The sequence below is a fragment of the Zingiber officinale genome, chromosome 5A (assembly GCF_018446385.1).
Source record: "Zingiber officinale cultivar Zhangliang chromosome 5A, Zo_v1.1, whole genome shotgun sequence".
NCBI classification, from domain to species: domain Eukaryota; kingdom Viridiplantae; phylum Streptophyta; class Magnoliopsida; order Zingiberales; family Zingiberaceae; genus Zingiber; species Zingiber officinale.
In genome coordinates this window covers 107,795,995-107,812,426 of record NC_055994.1, presented here as the reverse complement: position 1 = coordinate 107,812,426, position 16,432 = coordinate 107,795,995, and the positions used below count along the sequence as shown (strand labels likewise).

Below are 16,432 nucleotides of genomic sequence, written 5' to 3'. Positions count from 1 at the left end.
GGGAGGCACTCAGAGCCAACACGCAAGCTTGTTACATCACTTACAAACCAGTAATGGAGATCGTGGAATTTATTTAAAAATCCCTATCCCACTTAGTTTTTAAAGTGAGGAATTTTAACCTATGCTATCATACATTACATGCACATCACAGTAAATAAAAGTAATAAATATGGAAATTAATTTTCCAACTATTATGGCTTCTTCCATCACTGTTCTTTGTGTGTTCCAACCCTGGCTGCTGCCATCTTTAGCCACCGCCATCGGGTCCATGTCATCGGGTCCATCGAGCTTCCTTTTCTGCTGCACCTCTGGTCCTCCAATAGCACCACGCTTCGTAAGGATATGATCCGCGACCAAAATAGAATTTTACATATATCGATCCTATATTCAACAAAGGAATGTACATGTAATCTAGATCGAAACAAAAATGTAAAATCCTAATAACTAATATAACTCCTGTTGTATTTAATATTACGATCATGCACACACAATAAAATGCCATTGACATGTCCAAGGGTCCAATCACAGACAATATCTATATGCCATAATAGTTGGAACCTGCAACCACAAAGTTAGCACATCCTACTATTATCCTGCCTAAATTATGTATGACATGTGCATAATCTATTTGAAAACCAAACATACAGAGGCAAACCCTAGCTCTGATACCAATTGTTGGTTGGTCCTAGGAGGATCGTACCGGTTCCACTGTATAAAATATTTTGTACAAGTGTCGAACCTTTTCCTAAACAACCTATTGTGTTCTTTAAAAGTTAAATTAGGAATCGTAAACGGAACTTAACATTATTGATTCTAAATTTAACTTATCTGTTCTTAATGATTTAGACTTGGATCGCAAGCGGAACTTAACACTATTGATCCAAATCAACCTATGTTATAAATTCAATTAAATATTAATTTTTAAAATTAGCTTCCAGGACTGCATGGCGAGACACATGGCCTTCTTGGGTATGGGAGCATCCACCACCGCCTAGACAAAGCCTTTTAAGGAAAGCTAATATTTAATTTCCTTATATAACTCTAGGTTTAGCCAAAAAGAACGATCGAATCACAAATTCGAAAAACAAAGAAACAAACTCGAATTACAATTTAAAAAACGAGAATCAAATGTCTCTTGTGTTTGGAATTCATACAAAAGAAAAACTAGTATGATGCGGAAAATAATTACTAGTTATACCTTTCTTTGTATGCAACGACCTCTTGATCTTCTACCGTATTCCTCTTCTTATCCCGGACGTTGTGTGGGCAATGATCTACCAAGATGAGAACCACCCAAAGCCTTCTTCTCCTTGCAAGGTTCGGCCACCACAAGTACTCCTAGAATAGATGAGGTTCGGCCACCACCACCAAGCTCCAAAGGGATGCTTCCTTTCTCTCCTTCTTTTCCAAGCTAGAACCCGGCCACCTTCAAGCTCCAAGAGATGATGAGGTTCGACCAATGAAGAAGAAATAAAAGGAAGAGGGAAAAGCAATAGGGCCGACCACCACCAATAAGGAAAAGAGAGGAAGAAATAGAATAGAGTCGTATTTCTTGAAGACACCTCTACCCCCTCTTTTATAATCCTTGATCTTGGCAAATAAGGAAATTTAAATAAAAAACTTCCTTAATTCCTTTGCCATGAAAAAAAATTATTTAATTAAAAAACAATTTCCTTTTCATTATTAACATGGTCGACCACCTATAAGCTCCAAACAAGGAAAGTTTAATTCACACAAGAATTAAAACTTCCTAATTTGTTTCCGAAAATTTATAAAAAATTTCTCTAATAATTTTTCCCTTCATTGTGGGTTATAAAAGGAAATTTTATAAATTAAAATATTTCTTTTAAACATGTGGATGATTTCCAAAAAGAAAATTTTTCTCTAAAATTAAAATCTCCTTTCAATCTACAAATAAGGAAAGATATCAAATCTTTTCCTTAATCTTTTGTAGAAACTTATAAAAGGAAATATTTAATTTTAAAACTCTCTTTTAAAATCATGAACATGGTTATAAAAAAGGAAAGTTTTATCAAAATTAAAATCTTCCTATCAATCTACAAATAAGGAAAGATATCAAATCTTTTCTTAATCCTTTGTAGAAAGCTATAAAAGGAAAGATTTAAATTTTAAACTCTCTTTTAAAATCATGGAATCCACATAAGAAAAAATTTAAAAAATAAAATCCTTTTAATTAATTATGGCTGGCCACACCAAGCTTGGACTCAAGCTAGGGTCGACCACCTCACACCTTGGTTTGGTCGGCCCTAGCTTGGGCTCCAAGCTAGGCTTGGCCGGCCACCTTAAGGTGGGTAAGAAGATGGGTATGGGTGGGTATAAATCTCTATATACAAGAGGCTACGATAGGGACCGAGAGGAGGAATTGGTTTTGATCTCCCGATAAAATTAAGCTTCCCGTGTTCGACCCGAACACTCAACTTAATTTCATCAATAATAATTCATACCACTAAAGAATTATTATTGAACTACTGTACCAATCCCAAATTACGTTTTGGGCTCCTTCTTATTATGAGTGTGTTAGTCTCCCTGTGTTTAAGATGTCGATTGTCCACTAATTAAATGAGTTATTGACAACTCACTTAATTAATATCTTAGTCCAAGAGTAGTACCACTCAACCTCATCGTCATGTCGGACAAAGTCCACCTGTAGGGTTTAACATGACAATTCTTATGAGCTCCTCTTGGGGACATTCTCAACCTAGATTACTAGGACATAGTTTCCTTCTATAATCAACAACACACACTATAAGTAATATCATTTCCCAACTTATCGGGCTTATTGATTTATCGAGCTAAATCTCACCTATTGATAAGTCAAAGAAATAGATACTAAATATATGTGCTTGTTATTATATTAGGATTAAGAGCACACACTTCCATAATAACTAAGGTCTTGTTCTTTTATTAAATCAGTATAAAAAGAACTTACCTTAAATGATCATACTCAATACACTTGGAGTGTACTTAGTGTAATTTACTAATCAAGATAAACTAATACCTAATTACACTATGACTATTCCAATGGTTTGTTCCTTTCCATCTTAGTCGTGAGCTACTGTTTATAATTTACTAAGAACCGATAACACGATCTTTTGTGTGTGACACCACACACCATGTTATCTACAATATAAATTAATTGAACAACTATACTTAGCAGTAAATGTAGATAATTTGACCAATGTGATTTTTAAATGTTTATACAAAAAGCTAGACTTTTAGTATACACTCTAACAATCCTCATCATCCATCTCATCGACTTTCGGACAGGATCAAATAATAATAATAATAATAATAATAATAATTATTATTATTATTATTATTATATATTAGGTATTCCAACGTGTACAATCTGATTATACTGTCTGACTCCTAGTTGGTTAATCAACTAAAGATACTCTAAAAATAAGTTGACTTACCGACAGAATCTATATTTGTTGGTAATACCTAATGCGTATTATTGATGAAATCATGATTCCGTCGGTAATACATGAGATTACTGACGGAATCATGATTCTATCGGTAATGCATGAGATTACTGACGGAATAACGATCCCATCGGTAATTTCGATCACTAGGGCACCCCGGTCTCGATCTCCCCTTAAGCATGCGTGTGGAAAATCTTCCCCAATCTCCTTTGACTCTAGCAATTCTCTGGTAAATTCTCCACTCTCTCTCCCTCTTCCCGACGCTATTCCGGCCGCTAGCCGCGTGCTAACGATTGTGCCGGCTGCCAGCCGCGTGCTAGCGGTTGTGCTAGTGACTATTCCAGCCGGCCAGCACATGGTTGTGCCAGTCGCCAACACGCGGCTGAAGAGCTTTACAATTGGTATCTTCTTATTTTTCTAGTTTATTGCTGATCGAATATGAAAATTTGTAGAATTTGTATTATATTGTTATTAATTTTAGCTTAGATTTTTTTGCTATACTGCATTTGTTGCTCTTCTCCGACTGCCCTACTCATTTTCAGGTATAACTTATTTACATATAAGATAAGTTTAGACCTTATTTCTTTGTTATTTTGTGATTTAGGTTGATACATATTATAAGTTCAATGTGTGATTTCACAAATTATATTTTAAATTCTCAATTTAATAGTTTTAACAATCCATATTTTTTGTAACAAATTGTATTCTTATTAGGTAAAAATGTCTATGAGCAAAGCTTGAATGTACAATCGATTAGAAAATAGATTTATTAGAGATGATTTTATTGCTGAAATTAAAGAGTTTGTGAACTTTGCTAAGAGTTATTTAGAATATATGAATGGCGCTGAGTTACAGTGTCCATGTAATCATTTAAAATATAGAAATAGAGCCTTCTGTGATAAATATACTGTGAAAGTACATATATGTCAAAATGGTTTTGTGCCAAATTATTACAATTGGTACTATCACGGAGAGCCTTATTTATATGAACCAATTGAGCCTTCTGGTGGTTCGCTATCTGACACAACTTTTACTATGCCTGAATCATCAACTAATGATATTGTAATGCAATCAATGGTTCACGATGCAATGAATGCTGCAGTTGGTTATTCCAATATAGATGAAATACCAACACTTGAATATCAGGAACTATATGAAATGTAAAAGGTTAGTGAAAGAGAAGTGTGAGAAGATGTTTCCTCTGGTTATTCCCAACTATCAGCTACTGTAAGGTTATTGAATATGAAAGTAGAACATCATTTGTTAGAAAAGATATTATGATGACATGCCAATTGATGTCAGAGTTGCTTCTTACTGATAACATAATGACTGATAGTTTTTACAATACAAAGAAATTGGTTAGAGGTTTAGGTTTACCTGTAGAATAGACTTATTGTTGTATAAATAATTGCATGATATTTGGAATGAAGATAATGATCTGAGTGAATGCAAAATCTGTACACACCCTCGTTATAAGCATAATACTCGCATACTAGGACAAAAGAAGAAAAAAAATTGCTTGGAAAGTGATGTATTATGTTTCGTTAACTGCTAGACTTCAACGCTTGTATGCATCTGTTGCTACAACTTGCCACATGATGTGGCATCATGAGCATGAGCATGAAGTGTTGGATCATTACGTACGTAAGAGGGGGAGGGGGTGAATCACGTGGTTTTAAAAACTTTTCTTTTTAATCTTTTTAAAAATAAAATGCATGCAGCGGAATAAAAAATAGAAATGAAAAGCACAAGAACTCAAGTAGTTTTACTTGGTTCGGAGCCTTCGGTGACTCCTACTCCAAGACCTAGGTCCCTCAGATCTATCGATGGATAATTCACTAAAGCCTCTTCTGGAACCACCAGAAGAGAGAATTGAGTATAAATAAAAGAATATGATAAGTGTAACAAGCTACACTTTCCTTTATACAATAATTAAATACATAGAAAAACTTTGTTACCCAACACTTGTAGATTTAACGGATCAAGTTCAGTGTTGGATGACTCTTCAGTAGCAGTCAAACACAGCAGAGTCATAGTAGTGTAGCAGCATGAAGTCAGAGCAGTCAGAATGTCGCATGATTACATAGAAGCTCGTAGAAGAAGTGTGTATGAGTTGTTTTGAAGCTTTGGTCGAGTAGCCCTTTTAAAGAGAGTTGAAGGCGCCTTCCATAGCACTAGAGACACCTTCCATTGGCAAAGTTTTATCAAGAGAAAATAGTGCCTTATCATTTTCAAGGTCTTCTGCGTTATCTCACCGAAGGCGCTTGATGTGCGTAGATTGTATACTCTTGTTTAGCATGTTTTGACGCACATTCACATACTTTGCACATGCTTTATCTATGTATTTTCATACTTCCAGCTTTTCTTTTAGCATATTTAATCTTTTTATTCTGAGATATGCTTTTGTGTATTTTTTGTACATAGGAGTCGATTTTGGAGAAGAAATGATGTCCGAGGCAAGCAAACCAAAGGAGGAAGGCACCATCCTTGTGTGCCACACAGCTCTACCATGGGGGGTTGCCCAGGCCGTGTCAGGATCACCACCACTACAACAAAAACTGCAAACGACAACACCCCTACAACAACGGTTTTAAGAGAAAGCTTTGCATATTTGCTCAAAGACAACGGTTTTTGCCAAAACCGTTGTCTTTGAACTCCCCATTAAATATAAAAGACAACGGTTTTGGCAAAACTGTTGTCATTGAGCAATATTTTTTTAAAACAACAACACTTTTTACAACAGTTTTATAAACCGTTGTCTTTATCTGTGTTTTTAGCGTCTACGACAACAGTTTTGAAAAAAACCGTTGTAATTGAATTTGGTCATTTTCCCCCCTCGCTGTTTTCTTTTCGGCGCTGTGTTTTTCCTTCGCACTCCCGAACCTAGGGCAATTTTCTTTCCCTCTCCTCATACAATCTCTTCACGCCATCCCGTCGACCACTGGATCTTCCTCCACAACGGTGTGCTCTCCTCTCTCTCTCATTCTCACCCTCACTCTTGATTTGTCTACCTTTGCCTCCTAAAGGTTCGAGATGAGCCATGTCCTTGGTGCGCTCCTTGCACCTTCCCCTCTTCTAGCACAAGCCTGGACCCGCTGCCTGCGTGCCAATGCAGGTAGCGCCAACTTCGTCATTGACAGGAGCGATGATGCGGTCTTCATCACCTTCTCCGGGACGCAAGCCGTCACTTCGTCGTCTGGCCTTGGCAGAGGGTTCTTTGAACCTGTTTCCCTATATAGCAACACACACGACATCTTCACACCGCTGGGAAGAGGCGAGCTAGGAGGATGACGGCGGGAAGCCATAGCCCATGCTCCTCCAGGCCAGTGCCCTTCGCTTGTTTATGAGCTTGTACCACACCTCCGAGTTCCAGGTTTGCGCTCGATCTTTTTTTTCCTTCGATTAGGGTTTCCTCTGCTTCAGATTCAATCGAATTAGGGTCATTTTTTTAAAAAAAAAAATTCACCAAATTGTCTTAATCGTATCATTAATTGAATATGGCGATCATTTTCCACGAGATTTGTTCCTCTAGTTTTTCTTAATGACTTCTTAGATCAGCGAAGAACATGAAAACATACGTCTGTTTCGCATGTAAGCAAGCTTCTTCTGCAGGGTCTATAGCAGACTGCAAAGGCATTAGGATTTTAGCCATGGCATCCTTGTTTATTGTTGTTTCTGTTCATGTCTATAGAACTACAGCAGAGTCGGAGATGCATATTTCTACATTATATGCTCCAAGAAAACTGCCCATTTTCTAACAAAGAGAGTCAACAAGTTTCAGTCAAAATAGGCTAATTTTTCCATGCCTGGAGAAGGCAGCAGAATCTTTGATGTCCAAGTAAGTTTGATCTGCTTTCCATCATAAAATTAGCATGTGACCTCTTCTATACTCCTTTTGTTGTTTAGTCAGTATTAAGATAAGAAGTTCTGATTTTAAATCATTAATTAGTATTAGGATGGCGCCGAAGCCACTGGACTACGAGTTGCTGAATGAGAATGTGAAGAAAGTTGCATATGCTGTCAAAGGGGAGCTTTACCTGCGGGCTTCGGAGTTGCAGAAGGAGGGGAAGAAGGTTATGATGCTTTCTCATACACAATTTTCGTTGATTGTGCCACAACATGATTTGAGTTAAATAGAATAAATTTTATTGAAAGAGACTCTTATTTCGATTCCTGAAAGATCTGACTTTGATTGTTTTTTTTTCCATTCTTGTTATCTGGTTGAAGATATCTTCCTGGGTTATTTAGCACTGTATATGTTTGCTTTATTGCTTGTATCAAGATATGAAGTGCACATATGCCTTTGATTCTTTTTATTGTTAGCTTGTTGGGATGCCACTTGTGAGATTAAAATTTGAGGTTATAATACTGCACTCCCCTTGCAATTTATTCTTAAGAAACAAGATATAAGTTGGACTTACTTTCCATGAGATTGGTTTTTTTTGCTGTTTGCAGATTATTTTCACAAATGTCGAGAACCCTCATGCTCTCGGATAGAAACCATTAACATTTCCCCGTCAGGTTTCCATTTTCTCTTTATTCTTTCTTAAAAACTACTTGTATCAAAGTGTTGATCATTCTTCTCTATTGCTTAACTTAAGGATCTCAGTGAGAAAAAATCATCTTCACAAGTCAAAAATTCCTTGTACATGGAGCAATTTCTCCTTCTCTGTGCTCCCTGAGATAAAGAGACATTTTCCATTAGATTTCTCTTTTTAATGGTGTAATTTTTTACCTATACTATTCTCCAGGTGGTAGCATTGTGCCAAGCTCCATTTCTATTGGATGACCCTAATGTTGGGCTTTTATTCCCAGCAGATGTCATTGCAAGAGCTAAACATTATCTTTCATTGAATTCGGGTGGTTTAGGTATTCACATATTCCTACAATTTTCAACTCGCAGTCTACTTAAACCTTTTCCTTTTTGATGCAGTCTATTTCTCAAGCTAAACTGCTTTGCAACTTGTTTCCTCTTGTTAACGGTGATCTGGAAAAGAAATGTATTCTGTACTTGTTTGTGCATTTGTAACCCAAGCAATTTTTATGTTGACCTTTTCATAACATTTGTGTCATATTCCAGTTTTTAGTTGTATCTTTATCTGTAACAAACCCAAAACATCATCTGCAGGACTTGTTATTTTTTTCATGTTGATGAGTAAATATTGTTTTAGTCATTCTGATAAGAATCTCAACTTTCTTTCGAGCAATCAGGTGCATATAGTGATTCTCGAGGACTTCCTGGAATTAGGAAAGAATTTGCAGAGTTCATTGAAAAATCTATGCATGAGTTGGACTTTTTTATTTCTTCTTCTAACTCTTGACATTTTGTATGGCCGATAAGTCATTTGCAAGGGATGTTCAATCGAACTATCAGATTATTAGAAGCAGGTATCGAGCCAGTGTAAGTCCATTTGCATGTCTAAATATCATTTTGTTTATCATTCAGCCACCATATTTTATTATCATCTTTTTTATGCCAGATATGTATTTGATGGTCAACCTCCAGAGTTGAAGAAACAAGAAATTGCCAAAAGGCTAGTCTTTACAGTTTTGTCATTGTCCCCCTCCTTTTTTTTTGTTGCAAGATAATGATAATCTTTAAGCTTATTTTATTCTTTAGATATTTAAAGAGGAAAGATGCAACTAACGATCTGAACACAACAATTGAGGTCATTGCTTGTGCATAACAAGTACCTTTATTGGGACTCCTTAGTGTGCTAGAATTTCTTTTGCTATCTTGGTTACATTTGTTGTTTGTAGACTGGTGATTTGGAGGGAATTGAAAAGTACAGCAAAAGGACTGTCAAGGTAATCTTTGATATTGCTATTTTATTGGAAATTACCATGAGGATCTTATTGATTATGATGCAATCAACATAAAGTTAGCATGCTGATTATATGTTTTCTTCATATGTAACATAGAGTTTCTTTAAATATATTTTGAACTTTCAAATTAATTTCTTGAAGAATTTGATTCCAGTAGATGACTGTAGAGTTTTTTCACAGGTAACCAAGTAACATAATGAAGATTGTAAACGTCTCTTAAGACTAATGGGTGTGCCTACTATTGAGGTAAACTAGTCCACTTTCACTTATTGAATTCTTTATCCTTGCTACAAGAATTTGAACTAACAATGACACAATTTTACTTTCTCTTGCAAACATTTCCTAAAGCTGCATGCAATTGCTTAATATACAAGTATTGTATCTCTAGTTTTAGAAGCTAAACTCATCTTTCTGATCTAAAGGCACCCTGTGAAGCAGAAGCTCAATGCGCAGCTCTTTGCAAAAGTGACAAGGTAAAATGATGCAATGTAACACATTCTATTTTATTTTTTTAACTTTAATATCCTAAATGTATTTGTTTGTTATCAATCTCTAGGTGTTTGCGGTTGCCTCAGAAAACATGGATACTTTAACTTTTGGGGTACCAAGGTTTCTCCATCATTTAATGGATCCTAGTTCCAAAAAAATCTCTGTGATGGAATTTGACGTTTCAAAGGTATATTTATTCTGCTTATTGCTAATTGAATTACTGTATTTATTCTCATCCTTATTTTTCAGGTTCTTGAAGAGCTAAGACTCACTATGGATCAGTTCATTAATTTGTGTATTATCTCTGGATGTGATTATTGTGATAACATTAAAGGTAAACTTTCTTATGAGATATTGTACATTCAACAAGTTTAACATACAAGGCTAGTACTCTACTGCTTACTGTTTACGAAATTTGATAACTAAAGTTCATTCAAATCTCTAGTATGATAATGCTTGTGTGGTTGAATATGGTGTCAGTGCTACAACTGTTCCATGTCTATGTTACTTGGACTTGATATAGTTCAACATGAGTATGATCGCAATCTCTAACATGGCTATTTTTACAAATTGTACATGTGTTCAATAGGATTAGTGATTGTTCACTCTTAGTGTCACTGTTTGAGTGTCATTATCCAAGTATCTATATCCAACGCAGATTTGGGCAGTTATGTCATGCTTTGGAAATTTCCATTTTTTTTAAATGTTTGGTTGAAGGAAAAAAACTCTATTTCTACATTTGATGTTCCATGAAATAAATTATACACATACCTTTGCCCAATACCTCATTCTAACATTTGATGTTACATGACGCTTATTTAGTTGTTTCTGCATTATGCAAGGACTGACGGTTAAATTATATTTGGTGAATACCAGAGTTCTTTTCCTTTCAGACACAGCCTTGATATTCCTCTTCCAATGTGTTACTCATGAATGCAGCTGATTGAGAGAGGATTTATTATTATTATTATTAGAACCATATTTTGATAAGGCTCCTTGAGTCACATGGAGTACATTAGTTGGAAGAGTTTCTCCAATTCTTCTAGCAGTGGCTAACAGTTATGCAACATGTACAAATAGATACTCAAAGATTATGTTCAAGGGTAGTCATAAGTTTGAGTCAATGTAAAACTTGATGAAGTTGCAAAAAATCCTCTTTAAACCAGTGATTAGTTGAAAACGTAAGAGAGGAAAATTTGCAATTGTCTATTTTTTTCCCTAACTGGATAAAAGTAGTTTTTTAGTTGCTCTTATTCTTTGGTAATCATATTTATAGTAATTTTGACTATAACCACCTCAAACATGCAACTTCGAGTATAAAATGGCCTGTTTCCTTGTATTGCTTATTTTCCAAGAATTCATGTTGTCATGTAGACTATAATCTGGAATTATGGAATTTTATAAGTTTTGTTGAATTTTTCTTTTGCAGGTGGGGCAATTCGTGAGACTTGAGTTTTTTTTATGCAAGAAGTGAGCTTTGTTAGGATGTAGCTTGCCTTGCTAATTTGTAAATTAAAAGCGCGCCATATGGAGAACAACAAATGGAAAACATGTGATTTAATGTATATGGAGAACAGTAATGGAAAACGTGTGTATTTTGATGAGTAACAACTCATTTTGTATATATGGATGTTTATTTTGGATTTAATGTAGTAAATATTTAGTTTTGTATTGGTGGTTTGCTTATAGTAAAATAAGATTGGTTGTTTGGTATTAATGAACATTAAAGACAACAGTTAAAAATGTTGTAAAAACTATGTAAACCACAATGATTTTTTTTTGAAAAAAGTGATAAAAGACAACGGTTTTATCCGTTGTAAAATATATTAAAAATGTTGTAAAAAAAAGTAAAACGAGTAAATATTATCTACCACAACAGTTTATATCTGTTGTAAAAAAAGTCTACCACAACGATTTATTTCTGTTGTTGAAATTATCTACAACAACGGTTTTAAAACGTTGTCGTATCCTTCGTAGCCAAATTTGAGCATATATACAACAATGGATAAAAACCGTTGTCAAATGTCTACAAAGACAACGGATTCAAAACAGTTGTCGTAGGGCCATACATTCTACAACACCCTCAGTTACAACGGTTTTTTCACCCTACGACAACGGATAATATCCGTTGTCGTTTGCAGTTTTTGTTGTAGTGCACCCATGTGGCTGCAGCAGGAAAGGGAGCGGCCATGGCCGTGTGAGAATCACACGGCCGTGCCAAGTTTTGAAGCCAACAGGAGCCAGGCCGTGTACACCACACGACCTTGCAAACCCTCTAGAGTTGAAGTAGTGCACGACTGTGTAGATCTACACGGCCGTGTAACATTTCCAGAGGCCAAGAATGCCCTGGCCATGTGCACCACACGGCCGTGCAGGAGCTCCAAAGCCGGAGGTAGTGCAGGCCGTGTAGATCTACATAGCCGTGCAAGGGGAGCAGTGGTAGAGCAAGCCACGACCATGTCTCACACACGGCCGTGTGAGACAGGCAGAGAAGGGAGTAGCACAGGCCGTGTGAGCTTCACACGACCGTGTCTCGAGGCCGTGTGGCGCCCAAACCCCTCCTCTATATAAGGCCTTCTTCAAGATTTGAAAGGGGATCTTCTCCCCTTTTGGGGGAAACGAGATTTGGGGCATTCCTCCACCATCTTGGAGGGATTTTCTGACAATCTAAGGGCAAATCTTCACCGAATTGACTCCGAGATCAAGGATTGGATCCGAGGACCGTTCTTCATCATAGATAAGCTTTTCTTTCCTTTCCTTTCTTGGATTTGGGATCAAGATGCTTGAGATCTTCTTGTCTTTTGGTTTCTTTCCTTGTTCTATGGATTAGATCTCTATGTTCTAGGATGGAGGGAGTATTTGTAATGAAGATTTGATGTAAAACTCTTGTGGATTTGCCAATTTCCTATTTCTATGATCTTGTCCTGTTTGCATCTATTTGATCTTGTATGGATTCTTTTGATTGGGCTTAATTTCCATATTTGATTGAATGTTTGGATATCTTGTGGATCTTGTAGAGATGATTCTTCAATCGATTATCCGAGGGACGTATGTGATAGACATGCCCGTGTAAGGACGATTGAGGGATAATCTTGAGGGTGAAATAAGATTATTCAAGGGGGTAGGATAAATTAAATACACTTATCTTTTATATCTTGATGAGGTTGAGAAGTGATGAATTTCTATGTTGATTATCCGAGGGACGGACGTGACAGGCAAGCCCGTGTAAGGAAAACATAGGAACCATTCCTAATTGATCACATTTAGGTATAGATTTCAATCCTAGGTCGGTTGTCTATTGCAAGAGAGAACCGACAACCTTCTACAAATGACGGATAATTGAGGAATAAGATTTGGTAGATCATTTAAATTGAAAAACATTACAAAGAAACCAAAACTCCTAGTACATCCTTTATCACAACCCTTATTCTTGTTCCTATTCTTTTGTTTCTAATGTTTACTTTTCATAGTTGTACTTAGCTTTGATAAACCAATTACTTTGTTGTTTAGCTAATTCGCGTTAAGATATCTTTAGTGCTTATACCAGTCCCTGTGGATACGATATCTTTTATTATTACTTACGACATTTCCATACACTTGCGGAATGTCAACAAGTTTTTGGCGTCGTTGCCGGGGACTGTGCTATAACATTAGAGATTATCAATTAAGTTAGACTAAATATAACTTTTCTTTTCATTTGCATAGTAGAAACTAATCTTTAGAATTCAGTTTTTCTTGTATATCTTTTTACTTCTTGTCAATTCTTTTTGTTGCAATTCTAATTTTGCATTTTTTTTATTTTTAGCATCCTAGTCTAACTTTTCTCTATTTTTTTCTTTTGATTTAGTTACTTTCTTCCTTTTTCTTTGAGCATATATATCTTGCAATCTTGTTCTTATGTATGCGAAGATCTAACTTTATAGGAGAACTTCTTCCTCTATACCCCAAAATTGACAGAACATTTCATAAAAGGAAAATGCTGCAAAGACAACAAACAGAACAAGAACATTCAAGCGTAGCGAATAGACCACTAAAGGATTATGCAACACCTTATGCTAGGGGTTTTTGATTTAGCATTTTAAGACCTTCAGTTGAAGCAAACAATTTTAAGATCAAACAGGCTATTATTTCTATGGTGCAGCAAAATTAGTTTGGTGGAGGACCACATAAAGACCCAAATCAACATTTGGAGGTCTTCTATGAGATATGCGATACAATGAAAATGAATGGTGTTCCTTCTAAAACAGTGCGCTTATTATTGTTTGGGTTTTCTTTAAGAGATAGAACTAAGCAATGGTTGAACTCTTTAGCTCCAAATAGCATCACCACATAGGAACAATGTGAGCAACAATTTCTTGACAAATTCTACCTGCCTAGCAAAACGGCTCATATGAGGAATCTCATTGCAAGTTTCAAACAAGCTGACTCAGAATCTTTATTTGAAGCTTGGGATAGATACAACAATATACTCAGACAATGCCCACATCATGGCTTGGAGAAGTGGTTAGTGTTGCACACATTCTATAATGACATCAATTATCATACCAAGGTGTCCCTTGATTCAGCTGTTGGAGGGGCACTCATGAATAAAAGTCTAGATGAAGCTGAGGAAATAATTGAAAGTGTAGCACAAACTTATCATCAATGGGCAAATGAGAGAAGTGGTGGCTATTCTTATTCAAACCCAATTAAAGCATCAGGGAAATTTGATGTTGATGCAGTTACTTTAATGTTTGCAAAGTTGGATGCTCTTACAAAGAAATTAGAAAGTATGGGGACTAATTCAAAATGGTCAATGCTATTGTATCTACTTGTGAAGTATGTGGGAGTACTGATCATTCTAGTGACTCATTCCCTTTGGGAGCTATTTCTGCACAAATCAATTAATTAGAGCAATGTGATGCAATCATGGGTTTCAACCAGAGGCAGAACAACCCATACTCAAATAGATACAACCCTGGGTGGAAAAGTCATCCTAATTTTTCTTATATAAATAGTCAAAAGCAAGGACCACCTTTGGGGGCAAGATCTAATTTTCAGTCTGGGCAGTAGAATTTTCAATAACAATATTCTCAAGGCTATCAGTTTTCTAAAATTGAAAAGATGCTTGAGGAAATTATCTCTAATCAAAACGAAATGAAGCAAGACATTTTGAAGTTAACTCAGAGAATGGATAATTTTGAAAAACATCAAAAGATCCAAGATAGCCAAATTACCCAGTTAGCCTCATCATCTTCAAGAGCACCAAGGTAATTTCCTGGAAAACCTGATGTAAATCCAATAGAGCATCGCAATCGCATTGAACTTAGGAGCGGACGAACCTTGGGAGATTCTCAAGTGACTGCTCCAAAAGGGATGAAAGCTGAAGAAGAGCTCTCTCCTCTAGCACTTGAACCAAATCAGATTCAAGAAAATGAGGAGAGTACCATTAAGGTTGAAGAGACTCTTCCACTTAATCCACAGAGCCAAGTAATCCCTTTTCCTCAAAGATTAGTGATGCTAAAGAAGGATGAAGAGTTTGGCAAATTTTTGGAGAAAGTCAAAGAAATATGTGTTGAAGTACCTCTTATTGATGCAATATTACAAATGCCCAAGTTTGCCAAATTCTTGAAGGACATCATGTCAAATAAAAGAAGAAGAGGAGACATAGAGACCATAGCACTTACAGAGGAATATAGTGCTCTTTTTGAGAAGAACACTTCCCTAAAGTTGAAGGATCCAGGAAGCTTTTATATTCCTTGCAACATAGGAGCTGAATTCATTGAGAAAGCTTTTTGTGATTTGGGGGCAAGTGTTAGCCTCATTCCTTATTCCATTTGTAATAAATTAGGTCTCAAAAACTTTAAACTTACTACTATGACACTGCAACTAGCTGATCATTCCTGCAGGTACCCTATGGGTATAGTTAAAGATGTGTCGGTAGAGGTAGGTGGGAGTATAATTCCCACTGATTTTGTAGTACTTGACATGGAGGAGGATCCAAAAATTCCTATCATATTGGGAAGACCTTTCCTAGCTACAACTGGAGCTATTATTGATGTTAAAAACCATAAGCTTTCTTTGGCAATTGGTAAGGAAAGGTTGGAATATGATCTATCTAATGGCTCTAACCATGTCTCTTCTTTTTTAAATGCTTGTAGCAGGGCAAGCATTTACAAACTTGAGGAATGGAATTTCCATCCTCATGGGAGACCACCAAATGAAGAGCATAACTTGGTGGAAGATGTTGGGAGAAGGCCTCCCAACAAAAATGAAAAATATGTCTGCCCTCCTAGGGCAAGAAAAAGAGAAGAGTGATTAGATTTGGTGAGCTAAAGACCCTAAACAAGCGCTTCTTGGGAGCCAACCCGAGGGTTCTTTTAGTTAGTTCCATTTTATGTTTCTATCTTTCATTGTAGTGTTTTTACTTGATTTTTTTTGCTTTGTTTTCAGGTTAAATTTCACTTCCATGAGCTGCCCATGACTTCTTCATGGGCATGGAAGTGTTGGAGAAGAAAGATAGGAATTAAACTATCTTTTGGAGCAAAACAGAGCTTGGCCGTGTGCTATACACGACTAGGCATATGCTGCAGAGAGGGGGGGGGGGGGGGGGGGGGCTAAGGCCATGTCTACATGACATGGCCATGTAAGGCATCCCGAGGAGAAAAAGAGCCAGGCCATGTCTTTGACAC

General features: G+C 36.4%; 1 protein-coding gene and 2 pseudogenes across 1 annotated transcript; 2 read left to right on the top strand and 1 right to left on the bottom strand.

The window, feature by feature from the left end:
- The first annotated feature begins 7,402 nt into the window (after positions 1 to 7,402).
- LOC121979887 (glutamate--glyoxylate aminotransferase 1-like) lies at positions 7,403 to 8,841 on the top strand. Its single transcript, XM_042531867.1, has 4 exons — positions 7,403 to 7,519; positions 7,944 to 7,967; positions 8,198 to 8,315; positions 8,658 to 8,841. The coding sequence occupies exons 1-4, from the start codon at positions 7,403 to 7,405 to the stop codon at positions 8,765 to 8,767; spliced, it is 369 nt and encodes a 122-aa protein (XP_042387801.1). The 3' UTR covers positions 8,768 to 8,841.
- Positions 8,776 to 11,213, top strand: LOC121979886 (annotated as a pseudogene).
- A 2,930-nt stretch (positions 11,214 to 14,143) lies between these two features.
- Positions 14,144 to 14,255, bottom strand: LOC121983614 (annotated as a pseudogene).
- Positions 14,256 to 16,432: the final 2,177 nt, after the last annotated feature.

What these genes read in the sequence shown, in the direction of transcription:
- LOC121979887 (XM_042531867.1), top strand. Translation starts at nt 7,403, where the DNA reads ATGGCGCCGAAGCCACTGGACTACGAGTTGCTGAATGAGAATGTGAAG. An exon ending in CATTAACATTTCCCCGTCAG is followed by an intron (nt 7,968 to 8,197) that starts GTTTCCATTTTC and finishes ACTATTCTCCAG; the next exon opens with GTGGTAGCATTGTGCCAAGC. An exon ending in ATTGAATTCGGGTGGTTTAG is followed by an intron (nt 8,316 to 8,657) that starts GTATTCACATAT and finishes TCGAGCAATCAG; the next exon opens with GTGCATATAGTGATTCTCGA.